At 41.9% G+C, this 25,931-nt stretch overlaps 1 protein-coding gene across 8 annotated transcripts in view; it reads left to right on the top strand.

Annotated features, from left to right (window-relative positions):
- The first annotated feature begins 15,451 nt into the window (after nucleotides 1–15,451).
- Nucleotides 15,452–25,931, top strand: part of TOM1L1 (target of myb1 like 1 membrane trafficking protein) — a 47,118-nt gene continuing 36,638 nt past the window's right edge. The window contains exons 1-4 of one of the 8 annotated variants that reach the window (XM_042966494.1): nucleotides 15,452–15,517; nucleotides 16,444–16,481; nucleotides 19,319–19,403; nucleotides 21,477–21,555. In XM_042966494.1, the coding sequence (XP_042822428.1) occupies nucleotides 15,507–15,517; nucleotides 16,444–16,481; nucleotides 19,319–19,403; nucleotides 21,477–21,555 (213 nt within the window). In that variant the 5' untranslated portion in view covers nucleotides 15,452–15,506. Of the gene's footprint in view, nucleotides 15,518–16,331; nucleotides 16,947–17,343; nucleotides 17,568–18,101; nucleotides 18,124–19,318; nucleotides 19,404–21,476; nucleotides 21,556–22,369; nucleotides 22,449–25,319; nucleotides 25,569–25,931 lie in introns of those variants that run through there. The other 7 variants (XM_042966493.1, XM_042966497.1, XM_042966498.1 and 4 more) reach the window with 7 other exon arrangements.

Raw genomic sequence — 25,931 nt, 5'->3', positions numbered from 1 at the left:
ATAGAAACCCTCATTATTGAAAATTTTCGGGAAAAAATAATCCATTTTACTCCATTCGAACCGTTGTTTGGGTAACACTTTACAAATAACACCGTGTTTCTTTAAGTAATGCCACTGATATTAATAGCAGAACAGATGACAGTCTGCCTGTGAATAGGTATCATAATAAACATGCAAATATGCAAGTATGTCCTGGAAGCAAGCATAAGGGGCATAGAATTCTGCTCAGGGGGTCTTAAAAGATTGGTAAGAATTACAATGAAAAGGTAGGGGGCATATTAAAATAGTACTTATTGCATTTGTTTATCTTTACCTTTTAGGTGTTAAAGAGATTTTCCATTATCTTTGTTTATTCTACAATCGCACCACTGTACTAATTAGAAGTTCTTCTTGAATGCTCTAAATCCCTCTCTATGTAATTTCAATTCATTCCCAAGAGGATGCTCTTGTTGACAGAAATCCTGCTTATAGACATAGCACGTGGATGGTTTGATTTCCCTATAGAGACAGGTATTGACAGGCAACTCAAGGCTCTTCCTTCTCCCTCGCCCTCATCTGACTCCTTCTCAAGGATGGGGCAGGGTTGGGGGAAGACAGGGCAGCCTTCCAGGGGCAGGAGCACTGATCCAGATGATCTACAGAGACTTCAGGCTGTGCTTTTGGGGTAGAATTTTTACAGATATAAAAATGCCTCCTTATTAGCAGGGTCTTTCTCCCTTTTCTGTAGATTTCTCTCAGGGGCCAGGCACCTTCAGGGTGGATTCCAAATGGGAAGAGACCAATCAGCTCTGTCACTTCTCATGTCCCCTTTTCCTAGGGCTAGGGCAGGACAGTGTCAGGCAGGGACATCTTTACACTGGGGCACAGGGGCTTTCTTGCACTTTAGCTCCCGTGACTTGGCTTTTTCTCCCAACAACAGGGCAAAGTTCCAGAACTGATAAGTGGACTTCTAGGAAAAAAATTAATTTGGCCATTTCCCCCCATTTTCCTTTGGTTCTAAGCTCTTCATTGAGGCAAAAAGGGAACTCTGTATAGTTTAGCTCTCTCTAGAGTTGTCTGTTGAGGTTCGAGGACAAATCTGGCTAAGTCTAAAGTGTTTAATCTCCTTTGCTTCCATTGTGTTTATATCATTCCAAGGGATTTTGCTCAAGTCTTTGCAAGGGACCAGCCCAATATCATCCCCATTCCTTCTCTTTATAATGCTCCCAACTCACCCTCCCCACCCCAATGGAAAGCACAAGTCGACACTGAGATCTGTGTTTTCAGCCTCAGTTTCTAAAAATGCAACTCTGGGTAACTAAACATGTTCTGGATTGCGCTCCCTATTTCCAAGTAGTAACTTTTCTGTGAGTCAATTACTGAAGAGTCCAGGAGTTTCTACCCAGCACCTGCCTATTAATTTGCTATGACCAACCTACAACATCTGTCAACTCTTCTCATGAATTAATAGGCCCGTAGTTAAAATCCAACAGAGAGCTCAAAAATTAATTAGGACAGGAAACAGCCATGTGAGCAGCATGGAACATAGCTTTGTATAAAGAAAAGACAAGCTTCATGTAAAACAAGGGTATGCCACAGGCCTCTGCCCATCTCTGCATCAGCTGGTCCCTGAACTGAATTTTCCAATCTGTAACCTCATTGTGAAGGTGACTAACTGAAGGCTGCCATGTAATGGGCATCAATACATGACACTGACTGTCTGACTTGGTACTTAAATCACAATCCTGGGAAGTATATTTCTCCTGCTTAAAAAGAAAATGGAAATTCAGAAGGATCAAATATCTGGCTGCTCACACTTAGGTTTTCTTCAGATCTCCATGCTCTGGGCATGGTAACTTCTCTCGAGTTTTCTGAAGCGTGAGCTCATGGGCATAACTCTGTGGAAGTAGGACAGTGCAGTGGTTTCATATACCAGTATCAAATGCATCTGCTACTTACTATAGGACCTTGGACAAGTTATCAATACTCTATGCGTTGGTGTCTAATACATGACAATTTTGCAAATCTTAGGTATGTTATTAATGCAGTTTGCTCCCTAACAGAATGATAATAGTAATGATGTCTATTTTCACCTGCTCTCAAGAGGGGATAACTAAAGAATTCATATTAGTAATTTCAATGTACTCTCAGATCTGTAAGAAGGAGTTTCCAAAAGCAGGGTGCAATGTTTGTCAATTGGCTAACCTTCTTGTTCTTAATAATAAGAATGAATTAGAGAAATAAAATAACCTTCAGTATAGCTGTTGGGAAAAAAAGATACATTAACAAACCCAACCCCCCTTCAAAAATAAAGTACCTTTCTACCTTGAGTAGCTGCAGAATTGTACTTTCTTTCCCATTTTTGTGGAAGAAAAGGACAAAAATTTCTTCCCAAATCTGTTATTTTGAGATTGGCAGCCAGAGAAGGGGACCATAAAACACTGTCAGAGATGACAAGGGTTGAATTAAATTCCAGGGACTGTTAAGAGCAATGTAAAGGACTCATCTCTGGCCAGGGATAACTGGACATAAAAGAGTATTGATTAATAATGTAATCTTCCTTTAAACCTGTTCCCAGGAAGCCCAAAATCCTTTGCTGCACTCAGGTGAGAAATATGAAAAGTTTTCCCAAGATCTTCAAAAGAAGCAACAACTGGAATAAGCTAGACTTGTCATGGCACAAATTCCACCATATGGAGCCCTAATGCCTGACTGAGCAACCCCCGAAAGGCCTGAAGGGGATACACATTCATGCGATGCCCCCAGAGAAAATGTCTGTGCTTTTTCAAGGGGAGTTTTACTTAGTCTTATACACGTCATTCAAACATTAGAGAAAAAGCATGAAACAAGTGATTAACAGAGAAATATTCTAACATAGCCAGCCATAGCGGTGGTGATATTTGATATACAACTCTGGTTCCCAACCTGCAGGCAGAGGAGAGTCTTAGCTAGGCTCTTGGGAGTTCTCAGAAACAAAGATTCATTGAGGTTACCTCCAGCAATGGGAAATCAGCTGTGAGGCCACATGTGGAAATAAAAACAACAGAAGTCTCCCAGGAACTCAGGAAGAGCTACACTTAAGCTGGACTATGGATTAAAAATTGTAAGGTTTTTTGTTTTCTTTTTTTTTCAGGGCATACAATTCTCAAGACCCATTGTCTTGTCAGGAATTTAGCATCCAAAGTTTGACAACCATCACCAATGGTAAACTCAGATTCTCTACTATTGATATCGTTAACCAACTACTCCACCCTCTACTTAGATATCATTTTCTGTCTTTTGCCTTTGATTTACAGGTACCTTCTGATTACTCTTGGCTCCTGATGTAGCTGACCATAGTAATATTTTTGTATCTACATATCTATTTATCTATCTACCTATCTATCCATCCATATGTCTGTCAAGAAACACTGATTTTTCTCAAAAATCTGATATCAAGTTCCTTCCAAGGCTACTCATCACCTTGAGACAGGCTGATATATTTGCTACCCCTTACTTCAAATGGCCTCTCCTGGTCTAATTAGCTAAATTATTATTATTTTTTAACATTTATTTATTTTTGAGAGAGACAGATCATGAGCAGGGGAGGGCAGAGAGAGTGAGAGACACAGACTCCGAAGCAGGCTCCAGGCTCTGAGCTGTCACCACAGAGCCTGACGCTGGGCTTAAACTCATGAACCGCGAGATCATGACCTGAGCTGAAGTTAGTCGCTTAACCGACTGAGCTACCCAGGAGCCCCTAAAATGGTAGCATCAAATGATTTAGAACAGACATCTGCAAAGTATGGTCCACAGGCCAAATCTGGCCTGCCACCTTTTTTTTTTTTTTTTTTTTTTTGTACTCTGATTCATTTATGTATTGTGTGTGGCTGCTCTCATACTGCAGGGGCAGGCAGAGTTCAGTAGTGCCCCACAAAGCCTAAAATATTTACTATCTGGCTCTTTACAGAAAGTGTCTCCTGATCCCTGATTTAGAACATGGCCAAGTGTTCAAACAAGGAAATGCTCTGGAATGGGTTGTATGTGGGTTTCCTCAGGAAGGGCTCAGGACTATCTACAGCAGATTATCTGAGACTAAAGTCCTCAGGGAGGCTCAGAATTAAGTCTTTGGGTCCATGTGCACATACAGCCTGAGTAAATGTACATATGTTTTAACATATATAGATGATTTTGTTGTAAATAATATATAAATTAATTCACTTACAAGTGACATTTATCCTATGTTATCTCTTTCATAACTTTTTTTTCCTCTCATGAATTGGAACATACCTCCAAGCATGTTGGAAAGCCCTGATACAGAAATATCAAAACAGGACATGATCTGAAAAGCATTTCTCTTTCACTCTGGGGTGAAATTAATATTAACAATTAACATTGTTGTCTTACTATGCTTTTGTAAGGAACATGTTTGAGCACTCACCTTATAACCTGGAGCTGAGAGTAATATGAAATACTATGATTTCTACCACTTCTATCCTAGATGATGATCCCAAAACTCATCTTGATGTGCTTTTTTTTTTTTTTTTTTTTGAAAAGGAGCCAATGAGAACAAAATGGTGATCACTAGATTCCAGGACTTGATGAAAAGTAAAATTTTTTTTCCATATGTACAAAGAAATTACCTTTGCCTACTAAGTTATGAATTCTTTCCTTACCTAATTGTGAGCACTTGGAGCTCAAAGATTGGATTTTACCTCCTTCACAAACCAGTGAATCCTTATGTGTTTGTAGAACGAAGAAGTGAATGTTGCCGTATGTTCTCATAGCTCAGTTAGCAAAGCTGACATAGAAGGACCTTTAAACTGTAAAGGAAATTGGGCACACCTCTGTAACTGCTATCTCTCCTACCGAGACAGAAAAGCACTTAAGCAAAAGTTCTCCCTGTAAGGGAGTCAGGGGCAGAGTTTGTGAAATCCAGACTTACTAGAGCTCTCTTCCCTTCCTGGTCATTGCATCATTTGTGCTAACAGACCTGGTTCTAACCCTACGCTGCAAAGACCCTTAATCCATGCTGTCACCTTATCTTCCATGCGAAGTTAGTTCCCACTCTGTGCTCCTGTGGTACTGTGTCCACACATTTAGTTACTACTTGGGCTGAATTGCAATTATCACTTACTAGACAGTTCCTCTCACTGAGGAGTTCATATTATGCCTCAGTGTGATAAAATTCAATCATGTGTGCTAAGTGAAGGAATGAATGAATAAATGATCTAATAAGTATGTAAAATATAAGGCTTGATACACTTTCATCTCCCTAGCCATCTATGCTAATTGATCACGGCACATTTCCATTGCTAGACCCGTCTTCAAATCCACACCTTTCTTAATGGTGTAGCCTCTCCAGACAGGCTTTAATGATATTTCAAAGTTTGTGCAACTATAGATAATGTATTTGTCATTCAGAAGTTCAAATCCTAGACATGGATTTTACTAATCCTTCCCCTCCTGCAGCCACCTGATTCATGACACAGGTCAAACAACCTCCTGCCCTAGACCCCCATCTGCCTTCTAAATAGAGAATACTAGGTTTTACTGTTATGCCACATTTTACTGCCAATGTGAGATCCCAGGAAAATAAAACAATGAGTGGAATCATTGTGCTTCCCTCAAGAGCAGCAGTCAAACCCCTGAAAAACACAGCTAACTGGGGTTCCTGGAGCCCTCCCTCCTGCTTCAGTGAAGCATTCTGCCAGAAAGTAGCTGCCCAGCTAGGCCTTTGGGAGAATTTGATAAGTTAAACAAGGCTGCCCTCTCGTGGTTAGGGAAAAAATTACCTGTATAAAATAAAATGCCTTCTATTCTCCATACCCAAGAAATTCAGGGCCCTCTATTGAAACTATGAATAATACTTATATATTTTTTAAAAAAACAGGTAATTTTTTTTACTGTTGTTGGCATGTTTCTTTTTTTTAATATTAAATTTATTGTCAAATTGGTTTCCATACAATACCCAGTGCTCATCCCAACAGGTGTCCTCCTCAAGACCCATTACCCACCCTTCCCTCCCTCCCACCCCCATCAACCCTCAGTTTGTTCTCAGTTTTTAAGAGTCTCTTAGAGTTTGGCTCCGTCCCTCTCTAACATTAAAAACCAGATAGTTTAGAGTACACTGCGGTAAACTTTCAAGATAGATAAAAATGAATGACAAGTAAAATTGTTAGTAAAAAGTACATTCACCATTTAAAACCTGCTCTACAGTGGAGTGCCTGGGTGGCTCAGCCAGTTAGGAGACTGACTTTGGCTCAGGTTACAGTGTCACATTTTGTGGGTCTGAGCCCTGTGTCGGGCTCTGTGCTGAGGGCTCAGAGCCTGGAGCCTGTTGCAGATTTCGTGTCTCCCTCTGTCTCCGCCTCTCCCCGGCTTGTGCTCCATCTGACTCTGTCTCTCAAAAATAAACATAAAAAAATTTTTTTTAAACCTGCTCTAGATTGAATTATAATCAAGAATTCATTACTGGTTCCAGGATTTAGGAGCAGATGGAACAATTCCTTAGTACATGGAATTTCTTTCTTTTTTAAAATTTGTTAGTGTTTATTTATTTTTGAGAGAAACAGAGTATGAGCGGGGGAGGGGCAGAGAGAGAGGGAGACACAGAATCTAAAGCAGGCTCCAGGCTCTGAGCTGTCAGCACAGAGCTCAATGCGGGGCTTGACCCCATGAACTGTGAGATCAAGACCTGAGCTGAAGTCGGGCATTTAATTGACTGAGCCACCCATGTGCCCCAGGATTTCTTTAAGGGTGATTTATTTTAGACTTTAGTTGCCTTACACAGCAGGAACACAAGTCCCATTTGTATATTTATTCCTTGGGTGACTATCTATAAAGTACTTACAAGGGAATTTCAACAATTTTAAGATACTCTCTCTTTTTCCTCTCATATTTTAACCTTCCTAATATATTTATACAACCGTGGTGTGTTACAATTTATCATCAGGTGGCAGTAGAGATGTGGATATAGTGGTCATTGCCTGGGCACATGCAATTTGTTTATTGCTGGTGGCTCCCCAAACCACTGCAATGCCTTGAAATTTTGGCCCCAAACCTATGTAAGGACCACTTAGGGAGGGGAAATGAGTCCTGCTCCTTGTCTGAAAAACCTTTCATTGAAACTTTCTTGTTAGATTAAGAAAGCACCACCATCAAAACTTGCAAAACGGGTGTCAACACTTTAAAGGAAAGTACTAGGAGAGAATAGGAGGCACTGGAAGAGATGCCACATTCCCAGTACTCTTGATGGCAGAAAGGGTGACATAGTGCTGGAAAATGCACCATCACACTGACATCTCTGAGTGAAAGAGTGAGTCTGGAGAGTTTGATTCTGTACAGGAAGACAAAAAAAATCTTTCTTAAAGTTATTTTGCTTACATTTTCCCTTCTGTATATGAACAGAAGTTATGTGTACCAAAAAAAAAAAAAAAAAATCTAGGCCTAGTGAGTTTCAGTGGGTTAGTTAAACAAATATAAACATTCTAAATGATAAGGAAGCAGGAAGTCATAGATTAGATGAAAACTTTTTTTTTTATCTTTTAGTAGTCCCTAAAATAACAGTGCATTTTGCAACAGAAGACATTTTAGCTCCAGATTCTATGTCTCCTCTATCTGCCCCTCCCCCGCTTGCACTCTCTCTCAAAAATAAATAAATATTTTATTTTATTTTATTGGTAATCTTTATTTATTTTTGAGAGAGAGAGTATGAGTGGGGGAGGAACAGAGAGAGGGAGACACAGAATCCGAAACAGGCTCAAGGCTCTGAGTTGTCAGCACAGAGCCTGACAATGGGGCAATGGGGCTTGAACTCATGAACAGTGAGATCATGACCTGAGCTGAAGTCGGACACTTAACTGACTGAGCCACCCAAGCACTCCAATAAATAAATATTTATAAATAAATAAATAAATAAATAAATAAATAAATAAAGGTAGGCTGGGTCTGGAGCCTGGGTGGCTCAGTCAGTTAGGCTCTTGATTTCAGCTCAGGTCATGATCCTAGGGTCACCAGATCGAGCCCTACGTCAGACTCCTTGTTGAGTGTGGAGCCTGCTTGGGTTCTCTCTCTCTCTCTCTCTCTCTCTCTCTCTCTCTCTCTCAAAAAAAAAAAAAAAAAAAAGAAAAAAAAAAAACAAAAAAACAGAAGAAGCAGGCAGAGTCAACTGTGACAAATGGTACTGGGAGGGAAAGCAGGATGAATTGAGCAGCCTGTACTTAGTACTGGCAACGCCGTATCATTTGAAAAGGACCTAAAAGCTGCACAGAAGTGGGTTGAGGATGAATGGGCAGTGTGGATGTAGGAGCAAATATTCATCTTTTTGGGTAAGTCTGCTTTCAGGGGCTGACAGACACTGTTGGGTGGGTCTTACCCGTAGGCAACACAGGGTGATGAGAGGGTATGTTTTGCAGTGTATAAGGAGGGGTGGGCAATATTAAGTAACAAGGGCAACAAGTAAACAAATAATTACACAAAATCATTCAGGTTATAATCAGTGTCATAAAAGGGTACAACCACAACAATATGGTAGAAAGTAGGGAACAGGAGCCTACTTTATTTAGGTTTTGGGCTTTAGCAACTAGTGAACACCAGTGATATGTCAAGGCATTTGTTAAAAGTGTCCAAATGTTGTGTCCTTTAATCTTCAGACCCACATTTTGTGAAATGTGGAATTAGCTCCATGGTTCTAGATAAGGAAACAGGTGTTGAAGGAATGATTTGCTGGTCAAAGGCCACAGTTGGTGAATAGTAGTGCTGGGATTTGAAACAATTTTGGCATCTACATGAAATGCCTCTGTTCACCTTGCTGTCCATTCCTCTTTCCAGGCTCTCCTGTGGATCAAAGCTCCCAGGAGCAGGCCCCTGGGTCTGCTGTTCCACCACTCCAGCCTGAAATCCCATTTCTGAATCTCCGGGTTTTCCAGAGCCCCATTCCCACAGATCTTTTTTCAAGTAAATTGTTCAACAAATCACACATTATTCATAATGTGCTTATAGAAACTAAACGTGTGACGGCAAAATGCTAGTGGGTGCTACTAGGACCCTTTTTTTCCCAAACAGGTAACACCTGCATATTTAAAATGACATTTAGAGAGATACTGCCAAGCCTTACTATTTCAGGCCACCTGGTGGACTGGATAAAAAAAAACAAAACAATAACTAGTTAATATACACTGAGCTTTATTATATGTCAAGCACCAGTTTAAGTGCCTACATTCATCATCTCATTATTTTTCAAAAGAACCCTAAGAAGGGTTGGGATTATTTTTGTCACCTGAGAGCTGGGATTTGAACCCAGGTGAACTGACTTGCAAATCTGAACAAGATTTTCAAAAGAACACACAAGAATTAAATTACAAACCCTAAATGAGTTAAGTGTGAACTGATGAGACCATGAAATCTACAGATAGTTGGCTTGGGTTATGAAAATATTGGTTCCCTTAGTTTATTTTTCAAATAAAACTAGGTTTAAGCTTCATAGGAATCCTTTGAGATGACAAATTTAGCCAGCAGATGCCCTTTTGTCCAAGATCTCCATTGAGATCCTTAATTGTAAAGATGATGAGGGAAGCTAAGGAAATCATTTGGATGGTTTAAAGTTCAACATTGGAAAGATATTTGCAAATGACATACTGGACAAAGGGCTAGTATCCAAAATCTATAAAGAACTCACCAAACTCCACACCTGAAAAACAAATAATCCAGTGAAGATATGGGCAGAAGACATGAATAGACACTTCTCTAAAGAAGACATCCAGATGGGCGCCTGGGTGGCGCAGTCGGTTAAGCGTCCGACTTCAGCCAGGTCACGATCTCGCGGTCTGTGAGTTCGAGCCCCGCGTCAGGCTCTGGGCTGATGGCTCGGAGCCTGGAGCCTGTTTCCGATTCTGTGTCTCCCTCTCTCTCTGCCCCTCCCCCGTTCATGCTCTGTCTCTCTCTGTCCCAAAAATAAATAAAAAAACGTTGAAGAAGACATCCAGATGGCCAACAGGCACATGAAAAGATGCTCAATGTCACTCCTCATCAGGGAAATACAAATCAAAACCACACTGAGATATCATCTCAGGCCAGTCAGAGTGGCTAAAATGAACAAATCAGGAGACTATAGATGCTGGAGAGGATGTGGAGGAACGGGAACCCTCTTGCACTGTTGGTGGGAATGCAAAGTGGTGCGGCTGCTCTAGAAAACAGTGTGGAGGTTCCTCAAAAAGTTAAAAATAGATCTACCCTATGACCCAGCAATAGCACTGCTAGGAATTTACCCAAGGGATACAGGAGTGCTGATGCATAGGGGCACTTGTACCCCAATGTTTATAGCAGCACTTTCAACAATAGCCAAATTATGGAAAGAGCCTAAATGTCCATCCACTGATGAATGGATAAATAAACTGTGGTTTATATACACAATGGAATACTACTTGGCAATGAGAAAGAATGAAATACAGCCTTTTGTAGCAACATGGATGGAACTGGAGAGTGTTACGCTAAGTGAAATAAGTCATATAGAGAAAGACAGATACCATATGTTTTCATTCTTATGTGGATACTGAGAAACTTAACAGAAGACCATGGGGGAGGGGAAGGGGGAAAAAAGAGAGAGAGAAGCAAACCATAAGAGACTCTTAAAAACTGAGAATAAATTGAGGGTTGATGGGGGGTGGGAGGGAGGGGAGGATGAGTGCTGGGCACTGAGAAGGGCACCTGCTGGGATGAGCACTGGGTGTTGTATGGAAACCAATTTGACAATAAATTTCATATTAAAAAATAAAAAAATAAAAATAGTAATAAATGAAATATGACATTTTACTCCTTAAAAAACAATAAAGTTCAATATTGGAGGGAGGATAAATGTTTAAAGTCGATCAACACACTCCTACTTGGCAGTGCTGGATGAGGAGCCATGAACTAAATGCTGCAGGTCCTCCTTGAAATCAGTGACTTGGTCCTTTCTCTGGGGACAGCAAGATGAAATTGGAAAAGGGCCCAAGCTTTGAATGAGACAAACCCAAATTCCTCTTGATTCTGAGTAAGTTTAGGCAAGTAAGTAGAACAGGAATGATTTTTAATTTACAAGATTATGAGGTTTATGGGAGATACCAAAAGCACTTTGTATAGTAGCTAACCCAGTAAAAAGACAGCAGGTGTTAGCCTCCACCACTCTTGACTGCCTTGCCCATGCTCATCTTGGGTCTCTGAGTTTGGCCAAAAACTCACAGACAGGAAACAAAAACGTACGTGGCATGGGGTTCAGAGAAAGAAGACCTCTCGTGGGAAGCTGATACAGGTGATCCTAAGAGCAGGAAAGGAGGGAAAGCTGAGCTTTGAAGTTAATTTCCAGAATCAAGAGTTGCCAAGATTTAGTATATTAAAAATAACTGTTGAAATGAAGTCCACATATATCTTTGTACATCTGATGTCAAAAATAATAGGTAAATTATTGTGTAAGAGAGGGTAAATGTTAAAGCTAACTAATACATTTGTAGATGCATAGGGTCTTAGCTGCATTTGGGAGAACCCAGGCTTTAGTCCAATCCCTAAACACTATTAGGGCTTGTGACATTTAAGAACCGCTGGATTGAGCAGTGTCCATAGAGAGAAAAAGGCAAGGAGACAGATAAAGAACACAAGGTGGGGGGCTCATTGAAGGGAAATAACTAATGGAAAGGGAAAAATTGAGGACAACTTCAAGATACTTTAATTGTGGAATAATGGTACCATTAGCCCATCTGGGGACATTGAAAAGTCTTGATGCCCTTGATGTATCCCAGGCTTGTTAAATCAAAATCTCAGGGTGGGACACAGGTATCAATACTCATTACAGCAATCCATGTGGTTCTAATATATCAATATTGCCTGCCTCAAAAATATTAGGTAGGATATTGAGATGAAAAAGGAAGCAGATGAGTATATACATATATATATACCTAAGTTTAAGTTTATTTATTTATTTTGAGAGAGACGAGGAGAGGGTCAGAGAGAGAATCCTAAGCAGGCTCCACACTGTTAGTACAGAGCTCAATGCACAGGCTTGAACTCCCAAACCATGAGATCATGACTGGCGCCAAAATCAAGGGTCAGATGCTTAACTGACTGAGCCACTCAGGTGTCCCTAATTCTAAATATAGTGTTAAGAGTTCTGACTAGGCATCCAGGAGGGAATTAAGGACTGGATCTCAGGAAGAATAGAGAAGCTCCAGATTTTGGAGAACTATTTATGTATTCAATAAACATTCATCAGGGCCTGTGAAGTGCCTGGATGGCAAGTCCAATAAACAGGGCCCTGTTCCCTGGAGAAACTTATATCTCAGAGACAGGGGGTAGATTTCAAACAAAGAAGTACTATAAAGTGCTGTGGGCTCTAAGAAATCTTTGTGTAGGACAAGGGGGAGAAAAGCTCAGTTCTCCTGGGCGTGGTCAGAAAAGTCTTCATAGAGAAGGGACAAGGAAAAGGCACCCGGAGGAAAATAAAGAGGAAAAGTTGGACTGTGGAACTCTGACAGGCTAAAAAGGAAAATGGAGCCCCGTGAAGATGGTGTGAAACAGCAGTCAGAAAAAGGAGTGTAGGATAGAGAAGTGCACTGAAAGGTAAGGAGGGAAGAAGGCTGGCTAATGGGAAGGGCATCACACATCATCTCAATGTCCTACCTGATATTTTTGAGGAAGGCAATATTGATATTTTAGAATCACATGGATTGCTGTAATGAGTATTGATACTTGTGTCCCACCCTGAGATTTTGACTTAACAAGCCTGGGATACAGCTTTGGTTTTTCTAATCTGTAAAACAGTGATAATGTTACTGGTTTCATAGAATCATTTTGGATTAAGTGATAGTGCATGTAGTATATTTAGAGCACAGCTAGCATATAGTTCCAGTACAGAAAATACTAGCCTTCTTGAACAAGTTCAGAAAGAACAGCAGGACTCTGCACCGGCAAAGTATATGACTTCCCCTATTCCTGACTGCTTCAAGTGGTCTCCTTATGAATCAAACAGATTCTTTTTTTTTTAATTTTTTTTAATGTTTATTTATTTTGAGACAGAGAGAGACAGAGCATGAATGGGGGAGGGGCAGAGAGAGAGGGAGACACAGAATTGGAAGCAGGCTCCAGGCTCTGAGCCATCAGCCCAGAGCCTGACACGGGGCTCGAACTCACGGACCGCGAGATGGTGACCTGAGCTGAAGTCAGGCGCTTAACCGACTGAGCCACCCAGGCGCCCCATGAAGAATCTCTTTTAATATTTCTTGCAAGATAGGTCTGCTGGCAACAAATTTCCTATTTTTTAAAAACTTTTTTAACGTTTATTTATTTTTGAGAGAGAGAGAGAGAGAGAATGAGAGAGAGAGAGACAGAGCACGAGCGGGGGAGGGGCAGAGAGAGAGGGAGACACAGAATCGGAAGCAGGCTCCAGGCTCTGAGCCATCAGCCCAGAGCCCGACGCGGGGCTCAAACTCAGGGACTGCGAGATAGTGACCTGAGCTGAAGTCGGACGCTTAACTGACTGAGCCACCCAGGCACCCCTCAAACAGATGCTTTAAAGGGGGGGAGAGGCGGTGATGTCATGTTCAATAAGCAGATTCACCAATGGCAATAATAAGAGCTTCAGAATCAGGCAGCTATTACTCAAACTTGTAGCCAAGCTATGTATTTTCTTTATTTTTCTTAATTTCAGATTACATTTTTGTTAAGGTGAATTCTACCTGCCTTCAAGATTGTGAAGACTACATTCAGATAGATTTCCAGTTCCAGGCACTTCATGTATTTTTTTTTTTTTTAATTTAAGTCCTAGTTAGCATATAGTGTAGTACCAGTTTCAGGAGTAGAGTTTAGTGATTCTTCACTTACATATGACACCCAGTGCCCATGCTAACAAATGGCCTCCTTAATACCCATCCCCCATTTAGCCCATCCCCTCACCCACCTCCCCACCAGCAACCCTCAGTTTGTTCTCTGTATTTAAGTTTCTTATGGTTTGCCTCCCTCTCTATGGTTCATGAACCTCCCTAGGTTCATGTTTTGTTTCTTAAATTCCACATGAATGAAATCATGTGATATCTGTCTTTCTCTGACTGACTTATTTCACTTAGCATAATACATTCTAGTTCCATCCACCTTGCTGCAAATGGCAAGGTTTCATTCTTTTTGGTTGCTGAGTAGTATTCTATTGTATATATGTACCACATCTTTATTCATTGGTCGATGGACATTTGGGCTCTTTCCATTATTTGGCTATTGTTGGTAGCACTGCTATAAACATTGGGGTGCATGTGCCCCTTCGAATCAGCATTTTTGTATCCTCTTGATGAATACCTACTAATGCACCTTCACATGTTTTAAATAAAGATTATTTTCTTTGCTTCCACCTAGCATTATGACTTACATATAAATGTTTAGAAAGTATTCTTTGGAATTGAAATGGTGGTGTGGTGAGGGTTTTGCTCCTTATATCCAAAATTTTTACCATCGTTTCTTCCTGGGATTCTTCCCCTTCTCTGACTTTAGCTTGGTTGTGAATTCTACTATCCTGCTCCCAGATCATATTAACATTGAGTTGGTTTTCACCCCTGGGGATTAGGGGGATCTTGAGGAAAGTGGCGGAGCACAGAAAAAGAAAAAGGCTGCAAGAAACATAACACCCTCATGTGCACATGGGGAGAGAAAAACTTTTCCAGGTATAGCTGAGATCCTGGCTCTGATCACCCAGTCATAACATCCTCAACACACTTCCTGGTGCTGTTTCTCCTGTTCTCAGTGCCTCAATCCTGTAACCCAAGAAAATAAAAAACAAAACAACCTCTCACATAAGGAGCAGAGTTGTGTTAAAAATCTGCCCAGGGGTGGGGCACCTGGGTGGTTCAGTCGGTTGAGCATCCCACTTCAGCTCAGGTCATGATCTCACGGTTTGTAAGTTTGGGCCCCGCATTGGGCTCTGTACTGACAGCTCAGAGCCCAGAGCCTGCTTCGGATTCTGTGTCCCCCTCTCTCTCTGCCCGTTCACCACTCGTGCTGTCTCTTTCTGCCTCTCAAAAATAAAGAAAACTAATAAAAAAAATTTTTTTTTAAATCTGTCCAGGGGTGCCTGGATGGCTCAGTCAGTTGAGCATCTGACTTTTGATTTCGGCTCAGGTCACGATCCCAAGGTCATGGGATCGAGACCTGAGTCCAGCTCCGTGCTGAGTGTGGAGACTGCTTAAGGTTCTCTCTCTCCCTCTCTGTCTCTCTCTCTTTCATAAATAAATAAATAGGAAAAAAGAAAAAGATCTGTCCAAATGGTTCGCTCCTTCGTAGTTCTCAGTTCCTTTTGGCAGGCTACTGACATCACCAGCAGCCTAAGCTACAGTAGACTTTCTCTTTAAGATTGTTTGGTTGTAGTGTTTCAGAGAAGGTGAAATATTCTCCTGGAGTCTATAACATAGAATAGAGATTAGGTTGGTGATGTCACAAAAGAGATTTTCAGCAGTGTTAGCAGGCTATATATAGTTATGACTAAAGAAATGGACAAACGACACCATCTGAAATAGCCACTCACCCTGGTGGAGAATATGAGTTACAGGTATGATCAACCCCATTATAAGGAATGCCATCACATTAAAAATGTTTCATTCTTGGTTTTGCTCACGTAGGTCAAGAAAAATTTAAAATAACAGAAACAGGGAAAAAAAAAAGTTAACCCTTTGGCACCGTTGCAATTGGTTTTGACTTGTGTTTTAAATATAAGACCAAGAAAAAAAAAATGAAATAAAATATAAGACTAAGGACATAAGTCAGAACAAGCCCCCTTTGATCTCTCTATTCACCCTTTCCAGGACCAAAGAAGGGCTTGTAGAACTGGCCCAAGTTGACTGCAGGAAGCAAGGTCTGGAGGGACAGAGAACCCAGTTTATGGCTAGCTGCCATCACCTGGAGACACCCCACTCTCTAGCAGTCTCTGGCATGACTGGAGATTGTTAACATGGCTAATCAGATGTTAATTGAATGCGCAGGAAAAGGAAATAAATTCTGCTTCTGAAAAGCAGCTGGAAAGGGCTTGGACTGCTCAGGCTCAGATTTACATTCCAAAGCAGTCCTGAAGCCAAACCCACTCCCTGCCAGAGCAGGAGGAAAACCCCTCTCCTCAGCTTTACTGGAAAACACAACTCCGAGGAGGGAGGGTCAGGAACCCACAGCTTTCATGGAGGCGCCCTGTGGTCCCTCAGGAAATACAGGCGAGACAAAGGCCGCCGGGTCCTGGGGCGTCCCTAAATTCGAAGCCAATCCCTCCTATTTATCACCTCCTTTAAAGGGCAAGGAACACACCTCCTCAGGATCTCTGGGGTGAGGGTGGGGGTAGAAAGTAAGGATTTCTACTTACTCCATTCATTCAGTGGTTAAATATTTATTTTGTGGTGACAGACACTGAGCTAAGCGGTTTATATCCCTAATTCTCACAATAATCCTCAGATCTGTGTTATTAACCCGATTATTTCCTTCTCTACAAAGCGGAGCAAGAGGCGCAGAGCACAGCAGCAACTTGTCCGGTAAGCGGTGAAATCAGAGCCTGGGTCTCTAATCTCCAGGCTGTGGCCGTTGGGCCGCCGGCTCCTAGGGGCTACAAGCCCACCTCGGTCTTTTGTCGGCGTCCCGCGAGTCCTCCCGCGGGCTCCACGCGGCGGCCACAGCCCGCCCGCGCCACCTGGAGCTGGCAGCGCCGCCTCCTCGCTGGTCCCGCGAGGCACGTGGCAGGTGCGCGGGCGCCCCGTGTCCCCGCCCCCGCGCCCCACGCAGGGTGCCCGGCGCCCCGCAGCGGCAGGGCAGGTCGCGCAGCCTCCGCCGAGCCCGGGAAGCGCTCGGACGAAGAGGAGGAGCCAGGGGCACCGAGCGGGTGGAGTCGGGAGCACGAGAGCGGTGGAGGCGGATTTCCTGGGCCCGGCTCGGTGGGGCTACTATGGCGTTTGGGAAGAGTCACCGGGATCCCTATGCGACCTCCGTGGGCCACCTCATAGGTAAACAGCCGGGGCGGGAGGGGAGAGAGACGCCAGGGCCGGCTTTGGGGGCCCGGGGCCCCTTCCCGCTTGACTCCATTCTCGGCCTGGTCCAACTTGGAGGAAACCCTTCCCTTCCTCCCTCCCCCCTCCCCCCCCCCCGCCCGCAACTTTCCCAGGGCACCCGCATCCCACCCAGCGCCTTCGAAGCATTTCTTTGTGGCCGACTCCCTCTGGAACCCCTCCTCAAACTCTACCTCCCTTTTGGTGCTCCCCGGAAAGTGTAACCGAACAGGTGAATCACGCACGTGATTCAGGTGTGGAGTGTTTGGGCCTCTGCAAGGAGAGAGGGTAAACTTCTGTGCCAGGAGAAAGCTGTTCATATCGTACGCCCACTCGAGGGCCCAGTGTGGCTCTGACCTGTTCACCGAAGAGGGAAGAAGCCTCGCGGAGGTTGAGTGATGTGACTTCTGTGTGAGAGGCAGGTCCTTTAAATCGGTCCTCTCTGGCGCCAAGCCCTTAACAAGCTGAGTTACTTTTTGTGAGTAAACAAAGAGAATGAAAATGCCCAGCACTGGAGTGAGGGAAGCGGGAGCGGAGGAACAGTCGGGGTCGCAAGAGGCCTTTGGAGGCACCACGCAGGTATTTGCCTAACTCCTTCCTTTCATCTGTGGCTGTACTCTGAATAACGTACCGGAAAGCAGAAACCAGCGACTGGATTGCCTTACCAGTGCCCTCTCCCTTCCTCCCTTCTCAACGCCTCCCTCGGGGAACCGGGTGTGGCACGGTGCCTATGGATGCCAACCAAGCATGCTAAATATAATGTCAGGAACTTAGTGGGGTGACGAAATCCTGAGAACCAGGTGGTTACAGTAAGGAGGCTCAGATTTGGGCAGTTTTGACTGCAGCTCCATTAACAGTGGGGAACACCCCACCCGTCCTGAACCTTAGTTCCCACATCTTCGTAAGGGGGTGAAAGTAACCATCACCGAGGGGGGAGATGCTTTCTAAACTGTTGCTGGCTATATCCCTATTGGACATTAAAATGAACTTTGAGTGGATATAGATTCAGACTGTGTCTTCATAGGCTGATGATTTAATGTTGTAAATATTTGCTGACTGCCAGCTATACACCTGGATCTGGATGAGGCAAGGGTGAGACATGGTCCCCACCCTCACGGAATGAGCAATCTTGTAGGTAAGACAGACACATTATGTAGTAGCTACAATATAGTACCCTTGCAATATAAGAAAACTGTAAAACAAAACTTATGGAACGGGAGAAACTGACTTTGTCATGGCTTTTGAAGGGTGAATAGGAGTTTTCTAGGAAGAAGGGAAGGTAGGAGGAAGCACTTGAAATGGGAGCAAGGAATCTGGCAGAAGGAACAATAGTAGGTGTCTAAATGACACAAAGTTGGTCAGCTCTGTCGATGGAGTGCCAAATTCAAATGGTACTTTTCCTAGATACGGAAACAGACTAAGCTTTGGGGTTCTTCCAACCAAACCCTTTTCTTCCTTCCTCTTCATTCTCCTTTTTAACTTTTTCTTCATTCCCCCTAGACCTAGTGTTTTCATGCTGAGGATCTCCTCCTCCCATGAAGGAAATATATTGAGCTCATTTAGGTTGTGTTCTGTTACTCTTCCCAGATGGCATTTTATATTCTTACCAAGAATATCTGGAGAGGGAAAATTATCTGATTGTTTAATGATGGAGTTCCAGGTGCAGAAGCACTCTAGTCTGCCTGGTGCAGCTTTGGTTAGTAAAGGTGCTGGGAGTGACCTTGCTCTAATGCTCAAGGACACATACAATTTCAGTAGTTCTGATCACCCTCTTTCTCAGTATGCCCCTCCCCCACTCTAGGAGACTAAATGACTTAAAAAAAAAAAAGCAAATAAAAATGGACATCAAATAACTGAAATTTGAGTGCTAGTTCTACCTTGTACTGGCTGTGTAGCCTTAGGTAATTTCCTTAACTTCTCTAAACTTCTGTTCGTCATCTGTAACAGTGGGTTAAATGAAGTTGCGTAAGGTAAAATACTTTGCACTATGCACTTCACTTTGTGCACCACTCAACAGGTGCTTGTCCTCAGAAGGACAGGCAGGCAGATGGAGGTTTAGCTGGCCTGTCTTGGCCCTGCAACCTGAGTATTGTGCCTGTAGCTTTTATTAATAGGTCCATTACTGCTGTAATGGCAGCACTCTGAACTTGAGTTCTGATTGATTCCTGAATTACTGGGAATTGCTCAGAAAAAAAAAAAATCTCTTTTGTCTTTTGGTAATATAAACTTAATGGTACTTGCTAGTAAACCCCAAGCAGATTATTTTGGGAAGGTCAGACATTTCTTCTTCTGTGTTAGCTCAGACTCAACACAAGAGCTTTTCTTTGCAGAAAAGGCTACATTTGCCGGAGTTCAGACTGAAGATTGGGGCCAGTTTATGCACATCTGTGACATAATTAACACTACCCACGATGGGTGAGTACAGTGTGTGGTGCACGAGTTTACCTCTGATAAGAAGCGTCAGGACTACAACACATTTTCTCTTGAACACTCTTTGGTTTTCTTGAGTGTTTTCGTCACCCCTTGGGCACCACTATCTTTTGAAGGTGTGTCTAGTTGAAACATTAAGACGGCTGCTTATTTCAGTGTGTGGAATACTTGAGAATCCATTATAATTTTTCTCTTTGCCTTTTCTTCAGTAGTTTCAAATTTTGTCTTTGTGAAGCTCAAATTCCTTTTTCTTCAAAGAAAGGAGAAGTTTTCCTTCTTTAGAAATTCCCCCTGCTCTGCCAGTATTTTATGTTACTGTAACTGAAACATATTATCCAGAAGCTAGTAAACTCCTACCGGTGACCTGTCCTGGGCAATTGTCATTATTTATTTATATATTTTAACATTTATTTATTGTTGAAAGACAGAGTCAGAGCGTGAGCAGGGGAGGGTTAGAGGGAGAAGGAGACACAGAATCTGAAATAGGCTCCAGGCTCTGAGCTGTCAGCACAGAGCCCGATGCGGGGCTCGAGCTCACAAACCACGTGATCTTGACCCGAGCCGGAGTCAGATGCTTAACCGACTGACCCACCCAGGCGCCCCAAGGCAATTGTCATTATTAACCGGGAATTAACCTAGCAGCCTTTTTTTCTTCTCCTTGTTTATGAGACAATTTTTTCTTAATGTCAACTGGCCCACGTTCATGCTGTGTTCTTAAATGGTGTGCTTTTGTTATACGTTTTAAACTTTAGGGAATTGAAGCTTTAAATAAAATCATTAAGGTCAACTGTTTTGTGAATTTAGTCTGAATTACAGATTGTTATAAGGGATACAATTCTGTTACTTTTTCTGTGTACATTAAACTGATAACTGATAGCAAAAAGATTTAGTCTAGTTTATGTTGATTGTTGACAAAGAAAACATTATACGTAATTGTTGATTATATTAATTGACTGTACTTTAAGGTGTTTATGGTGTTTTCCCTATCATCTTGTTTACCATATTTGGTTCCTCTGGCCTTTTCTTCACTGATAATACTAATTTCTTCATTGATAATACAAAAAGGGAATCTCAAAGTAAAATGTTTCCTTTCAAAAAAGTACCTTTATTCTTAAACTTTTCTAAGCATTTAATCTTAGATTTTATGTATGATTTTTTAGAAATACATATAATATCTATATATTTATAATAGTTATAATTCTAGGTAAGCATATGTAATTGTCCTATAATAGGAATTCTATCCATGCAAACACAGACAAAATTGGAAGGTAATGTAAAAAGGATTTGTATCTTTTTTTTCAGTTTTGTTGAGCTATAATTAGCAAACAGCACTGTAGAAGTTTAAAGTGTACAGCATGATGCTTTGACCTGTATGTATTGTAAAATGATTACCACAATAAGTTAACATCTGTCACCTCATACAGTTAACAAAAAAAAATTGGGGGCCTCGTGATGAGAGCTTTTAGGGTCTACTCTTAACACCTTTCAGGTATCCCATCAACAGTGTTAACTATAGTCATCATATTATACTTTACATCTCCCAAGAAGTGATCTTCTAACTGGAAGTTTACCGTACCTTTCAATCACATCAAAGTAAATTTTGACCCTCTGTTTCTACATAATTGTTCCTTTTATAATGTAAAATTGTAGCCCATCAGAAGCTGACCTACTTAGTTATAATTCCTCCTATATCCCCTTCCCTCTAGGGTGCTCAGGAAATAGTCTTAAAAATGGTAACCTTCATTGTTTTGGAAATTACATTTCCTATAAACCAGTTTTGTGCAGTTATAGAAGGATATGGATATGAATACATTTCATGTGTAGTGTTTTCTGAGGAATACTGGTATGTAAATATTCTATTTGATTCTTAAGGGGGTAGATGGTATTGTCTGCCTACGTGTATGAGGAAACAGGTGTGAGAAGTTAAGTAATCTGCCCAGGGTCACACAGCAGAACCAGGATCTTGGTCTTCTCTTTCCACGATGCATATTGATTTTCAGAGACTTCTTATTTTTGGCAATGCCTAAATTGATGATTCCATTGTATTTATTGCTATAGGCCAAAAGATGCAGTAAAAGCTTTGAAGAAAAGGATTTCCAAAAACTACAATCATAAAGAAATCCAGCTTACCTTGTCAGTAAGTATTTTTAATATTATGATTATAATATTATGATTAAGACTCTAGGATTTCCCAAGCTATAGTCACATTTTTAGTTTGGAGTAAACAAAACAAAACAAAGAAACATAGATAGATAGATAGATAGATAGATAGATAGACAGACAGATTCTGGGATAATAGGTTAGCACAAAGTTATTTACCATATGGATTAAAACTGAGAATTGCAGAATTGAGAGAGTTTTGCTGATTGTAATAGCATTTAATTTCGTGGAGAGCGTGTTCCTGGAAAATCAGCTTTTCCTGCTCAGGAGATGGGAACTGGTAATTCAAAACTTGTAGACACTGATCCAGTCAAGAAGTCTGTCTATGTGTTACCCATGGGGAGAATTGAAGTCTTGAAAAATGCTTCCCTGTTAGCTTTTTACCTCACTTGAACAGCTCTGTGGAATTCTGAGGTGCTGGCAGCTCATTAAGTTTCAACCAACCTCCCCTGCGTGGTATAATTTGGAGAGTGTTCTTTGTTCATTTAAAGAGTGCTGTACACCTTACTGTCTGTGACTTGGGTGTGGGCATTTATTGGATGCCTTCCCGTTTCCACCCCCTACCCCCATCCTGGGCCATAGGATCTCTTCAGTCACTTCCAGTGAGTTGCCTTTTTCACTAAGGTAGGTTTTGTAAGCCTTGCCTGCTGCCCAAGAGTGAGCTCTGTAGCTTTCTCATTTTTCCTGCATGCCTTTGTTTACCTCAGCCAAGCCCCAGGCCACAAGGTTAAGGACCTAATCAGCCAGTATCACCCTCCCCTTAGGGGCTCTGGGAGTATTTATCAAGAGGACTATGGGACTGAGGTGACCACAGCTCCAGTGTTTGAGTTTCAAGGGAAGAAAACTGCCATCTTGCTTGAGAAGATAAATGTATGCCACCTTCTATGTTTCAGCCTGTGGTATTATTTCACCTTCTTACAGGTGTTTATATGCTGGATGTGTCTTTTTCTCTGTTGTGCCCAGCCTTCTTGGCATTTCTGTGGTTTCTTCTTATCCCTATCTCCCTCTCTGTTTCCATCCTGGTTCCCTTTTCTGATGATGAGCTGGGGAGAAGGTGAGGTTATTCTAGAGTGTTGTCTCTTCTGGCCCTCCATTTCTCTTTGGGTTCCCACTCTTTCTTCCCTTTGGGTAGTTCGGTATCTAAAGCCTTACTACCAGCTACCTGCCTGTTCCCATTACCTGTTCCACCTCTGATAACTGTACATCTTCCACCTCGTGTTTTCCATACCAGAATGTGAGAACAAACAAATCTAAAACCTGTGCCAAAGTAAGGGGAGGGGGGAGTCATGGGTTGGGGGTCAGAATAGCCCCTCATTGTTAGGTCAGAGTTCATTAAGGTACCTACTTCTTGGGTTTTCTTTAAATAGGCCTTTGACTCTTGATAGCTTCATGTAGATTTGCCCCAATCACTTCATTTCCGACTACTCACTGCGTTGCAGAGGTGTTTACGGCTTCAGAACAGACTTTAATATTAACTTAAGCTAGACTTAATTATGAGGGAAATTAGCCACAGAAAGAATCATCCAATGTCTGTCAAAGCAATTACATGTTTACCAATGAATTCTTTAAAAATGGATGCCCATATGTGACACTTCCATTTTATTACTCTGAAGTGATGAGAGCCTGTCAAAGTCAATTATAAACGTTCTTTGAATTATGTGTCATTTGGGTTCTCCATGGACTTCACTGATCTTGATTAGGTCTTTGATGGGATTGGACTACACTGCAATTTCCTACCATCAGTTGGTGGGGCAGTTTTGTCAAGAAGCCAATAGATTGTTTTTTTAAAAAGCATTTTGTTACCAAACTTCATAACTCTTAGCCAGAGGCTAGCCCTTTGAGAGCGACCATTGTGATAAGTCTCAGCAAGATACTATTATTGTCAAGTGGAAAGTGGTTGAACAGGTTCCTGGGAATCAATTAATTAATAGGCCTTTGTGGAACACCACCTAGGTGGTGAGTTGTGGGGGCTTCAGAATTTGTGTAAAATGTATCTGTTTATCCAGGAGCTCATTGTAGGGTGAGCTCATCCCCTGGGATGGCCATACCTCTGTGGGGTCTTCAGCTCTGGATGGCCCCAAAGCCTGGTTTACTATGTTTGGTTTAGAAATTGCAAGAAATAAAACTACCAAGTAGCTCTTTTTCTTCCAGTTTTTCTAAGAAGAATATTTATATCTGCTAGTCAACATATTCTCTCCTGATAGGAAATTATCCATGGGAACAGATGATCAAAATCGTTACCATTTATTAAGGTCCTGCTATCTGTGTGGCTCTTCATATACATTATATTTCATTTAGGCCTTACAAGAAGTCTCTAAAGCGAGGTATTATGGCTCATTTTGCAGATGAGAAGACGGAGGCTTGGAAGGATAAACAACTTGCCAAGTCCAGCACAAAAGGAGATTAGTGAGACCTACTCTTTAGTCCTACCAAGTCTCTCTTGGTCCCTTGGCTTCTAGGTTCTCTATCCCACCTGAGATTATGGTGTCTATTTCCAGAGATAGGTTATCTGAACATGATCTGAACGCTTGAATTGTACCAAAGCCCAGTTTCAGAATGTGTAAAAGCGGGGTATTTTTCCAGTTTGGCACAATAGGTTCTATTGCTTATCTCTGTGGGCTCTGGGGTGAAAAGAGGTACCGGTGACATAATGAAAGAGGTGAGCTAGAAGTAATTAGTCCTGAAATTGTAGATTCCGATGGGGAAAACAAAAAGGGCCGTGATTTGTGATCTCCATATGTTAACATTGTCAGCATTTTATGTTGACTGTCTAATTTTATGCATGTAACCTCCTGGGAATGTTACCCATTACCATCAAATCTCAGTGATCCTAAAGATAAAAATCGGTTTGTGAAATATTTAGTAAGAAACTCCCCATTTGTTTCACCATTAGGGAAAGTGAGACTTGGAGGCTATCTTGTCTAATGAGACTGCGTAATGGGTTGAATGAAGTATTTGTACAAATTCCCATTGAACTAGTGGTACTTTTCCTCTCCGTGTTTCACCTAATAACTCACCACAGTGCATCAAGCAAAAATTCATTTGTTATGCAACTTCTTTAAATTTTCTCTAAATAACTTGCTCTAAAATATTCATTTATCTCGGTAGGTTTTGGATTTTGTTTTCATTTTCCTTTGCTTTAAATATTTTCCATGCTTCAGATAGCTGGCTACCTGTGTTCAGTTTTCTGATTGCCTTCTTAGCCACATTGCCCTTAAAACCACAACTCTCATACCTTCTTTGTATATTGGCACTCCAGTGACCCAGCACAGAGCATAGTGGAGAGTCCATTTTCAGGGCTGCTTTTCTGCAGAGACGATCATGCCTCTCCCAGTCACATTATGGTTTCTGTGACCTCTCTAACCTGAGAGGTGGCAGCATGGAAAATAGAAATTTAATTTTTTTAGATCCCTTTGAGAAATCTGCTTTCTGCATGCAGTTAGTTCTTCAATACCAGCTCATTTTTTTTAGCCTGACTTCTGCTTATGTTGCTTGATTGAAAATGGACCCCCCCACCCCCCAAGGTGACTAATGATCCCACTAATCCACAAACCTAGCGAGTATTTTTCATGTCCTATTCTTAGCTATTTTGACATGTGATCCTTATGGAAACTGCCCTCTTTTGACTTTACCAATATTATGTTCTCTTTATGCTTCAGTTTCCATTAGTTGCACTTTGATCTTTGATTGTCCTTATGGAGTTTTCTTCTGGCATGTGTGATTGGTGAACCCCAGTGTTCCAGCCATTCTTCCCTGCTCCCCAAACACAGCCTTGGTTTCTCACGTGAGGCTTCCATCCCTTCTGAGCTGCAAATGTGCATGTACAGCTCTCCGTTAAATGTCTCAAATGTTCTCACCATCTATTTTGCCTTCAGTCTCTTGGGCTGCTATAACAAAACTACCATAGGCTGGCTAAACAATAGACCTATATTTCTCACATTGTGGAGGCTATGAAGTCTAAAGTCAAGATGCCAGCAGATCCAGTGGCTGGTGAGTCTGCTTTCTGGCTTGTGGATGGCCATCTTGTCGTTGCCTCCTCTAATGCCCAAGAGAGATCCTCTCCGTCCCTTTTAAAAAAAAATTTTTTTAATGTTTATTTTTGTTTTTTAATTTTTTAAAATGTTTATTTTTGAGAGACAGAGACAAGAGTGCAAGTGGGGGAGGGCAGAGAGAGAGGGAGACACAGAATCTGAAGCAGGATCTAGGCTCTGAGCTGTCCACACGGAGTCTGATGTGGGGCTCAAACTCACAAACCGCGAGATCATGACCTGAGCCAAAGTCAGATGCTTAATCAGCTGAGCTACTCAGGCACCCCTCCTGTCCCTTTTTATAAGGGTACTAATCTCCTTGCTC

The sequence above is a fragment of the Panthera tigris genome, chromosome E1 (genome assembly GCF_018350195.1).
Source record: "Panthera tigris isolate Pti1 chromosome E1, P.tigris_Pti1_mat1.1, whole genome shotgun sequence".
Lineage (NCBI taxonomy): Eukaryota > Metazoa > Chordata > Mammalia > Carnivora > Felidae > Panthera > Panthera tigris.
The sequence above is the reverse complement of the archived record's forward strand: the minus strand, read 5'-3'. Positions and strand labels throughout refer to the sequence as shown.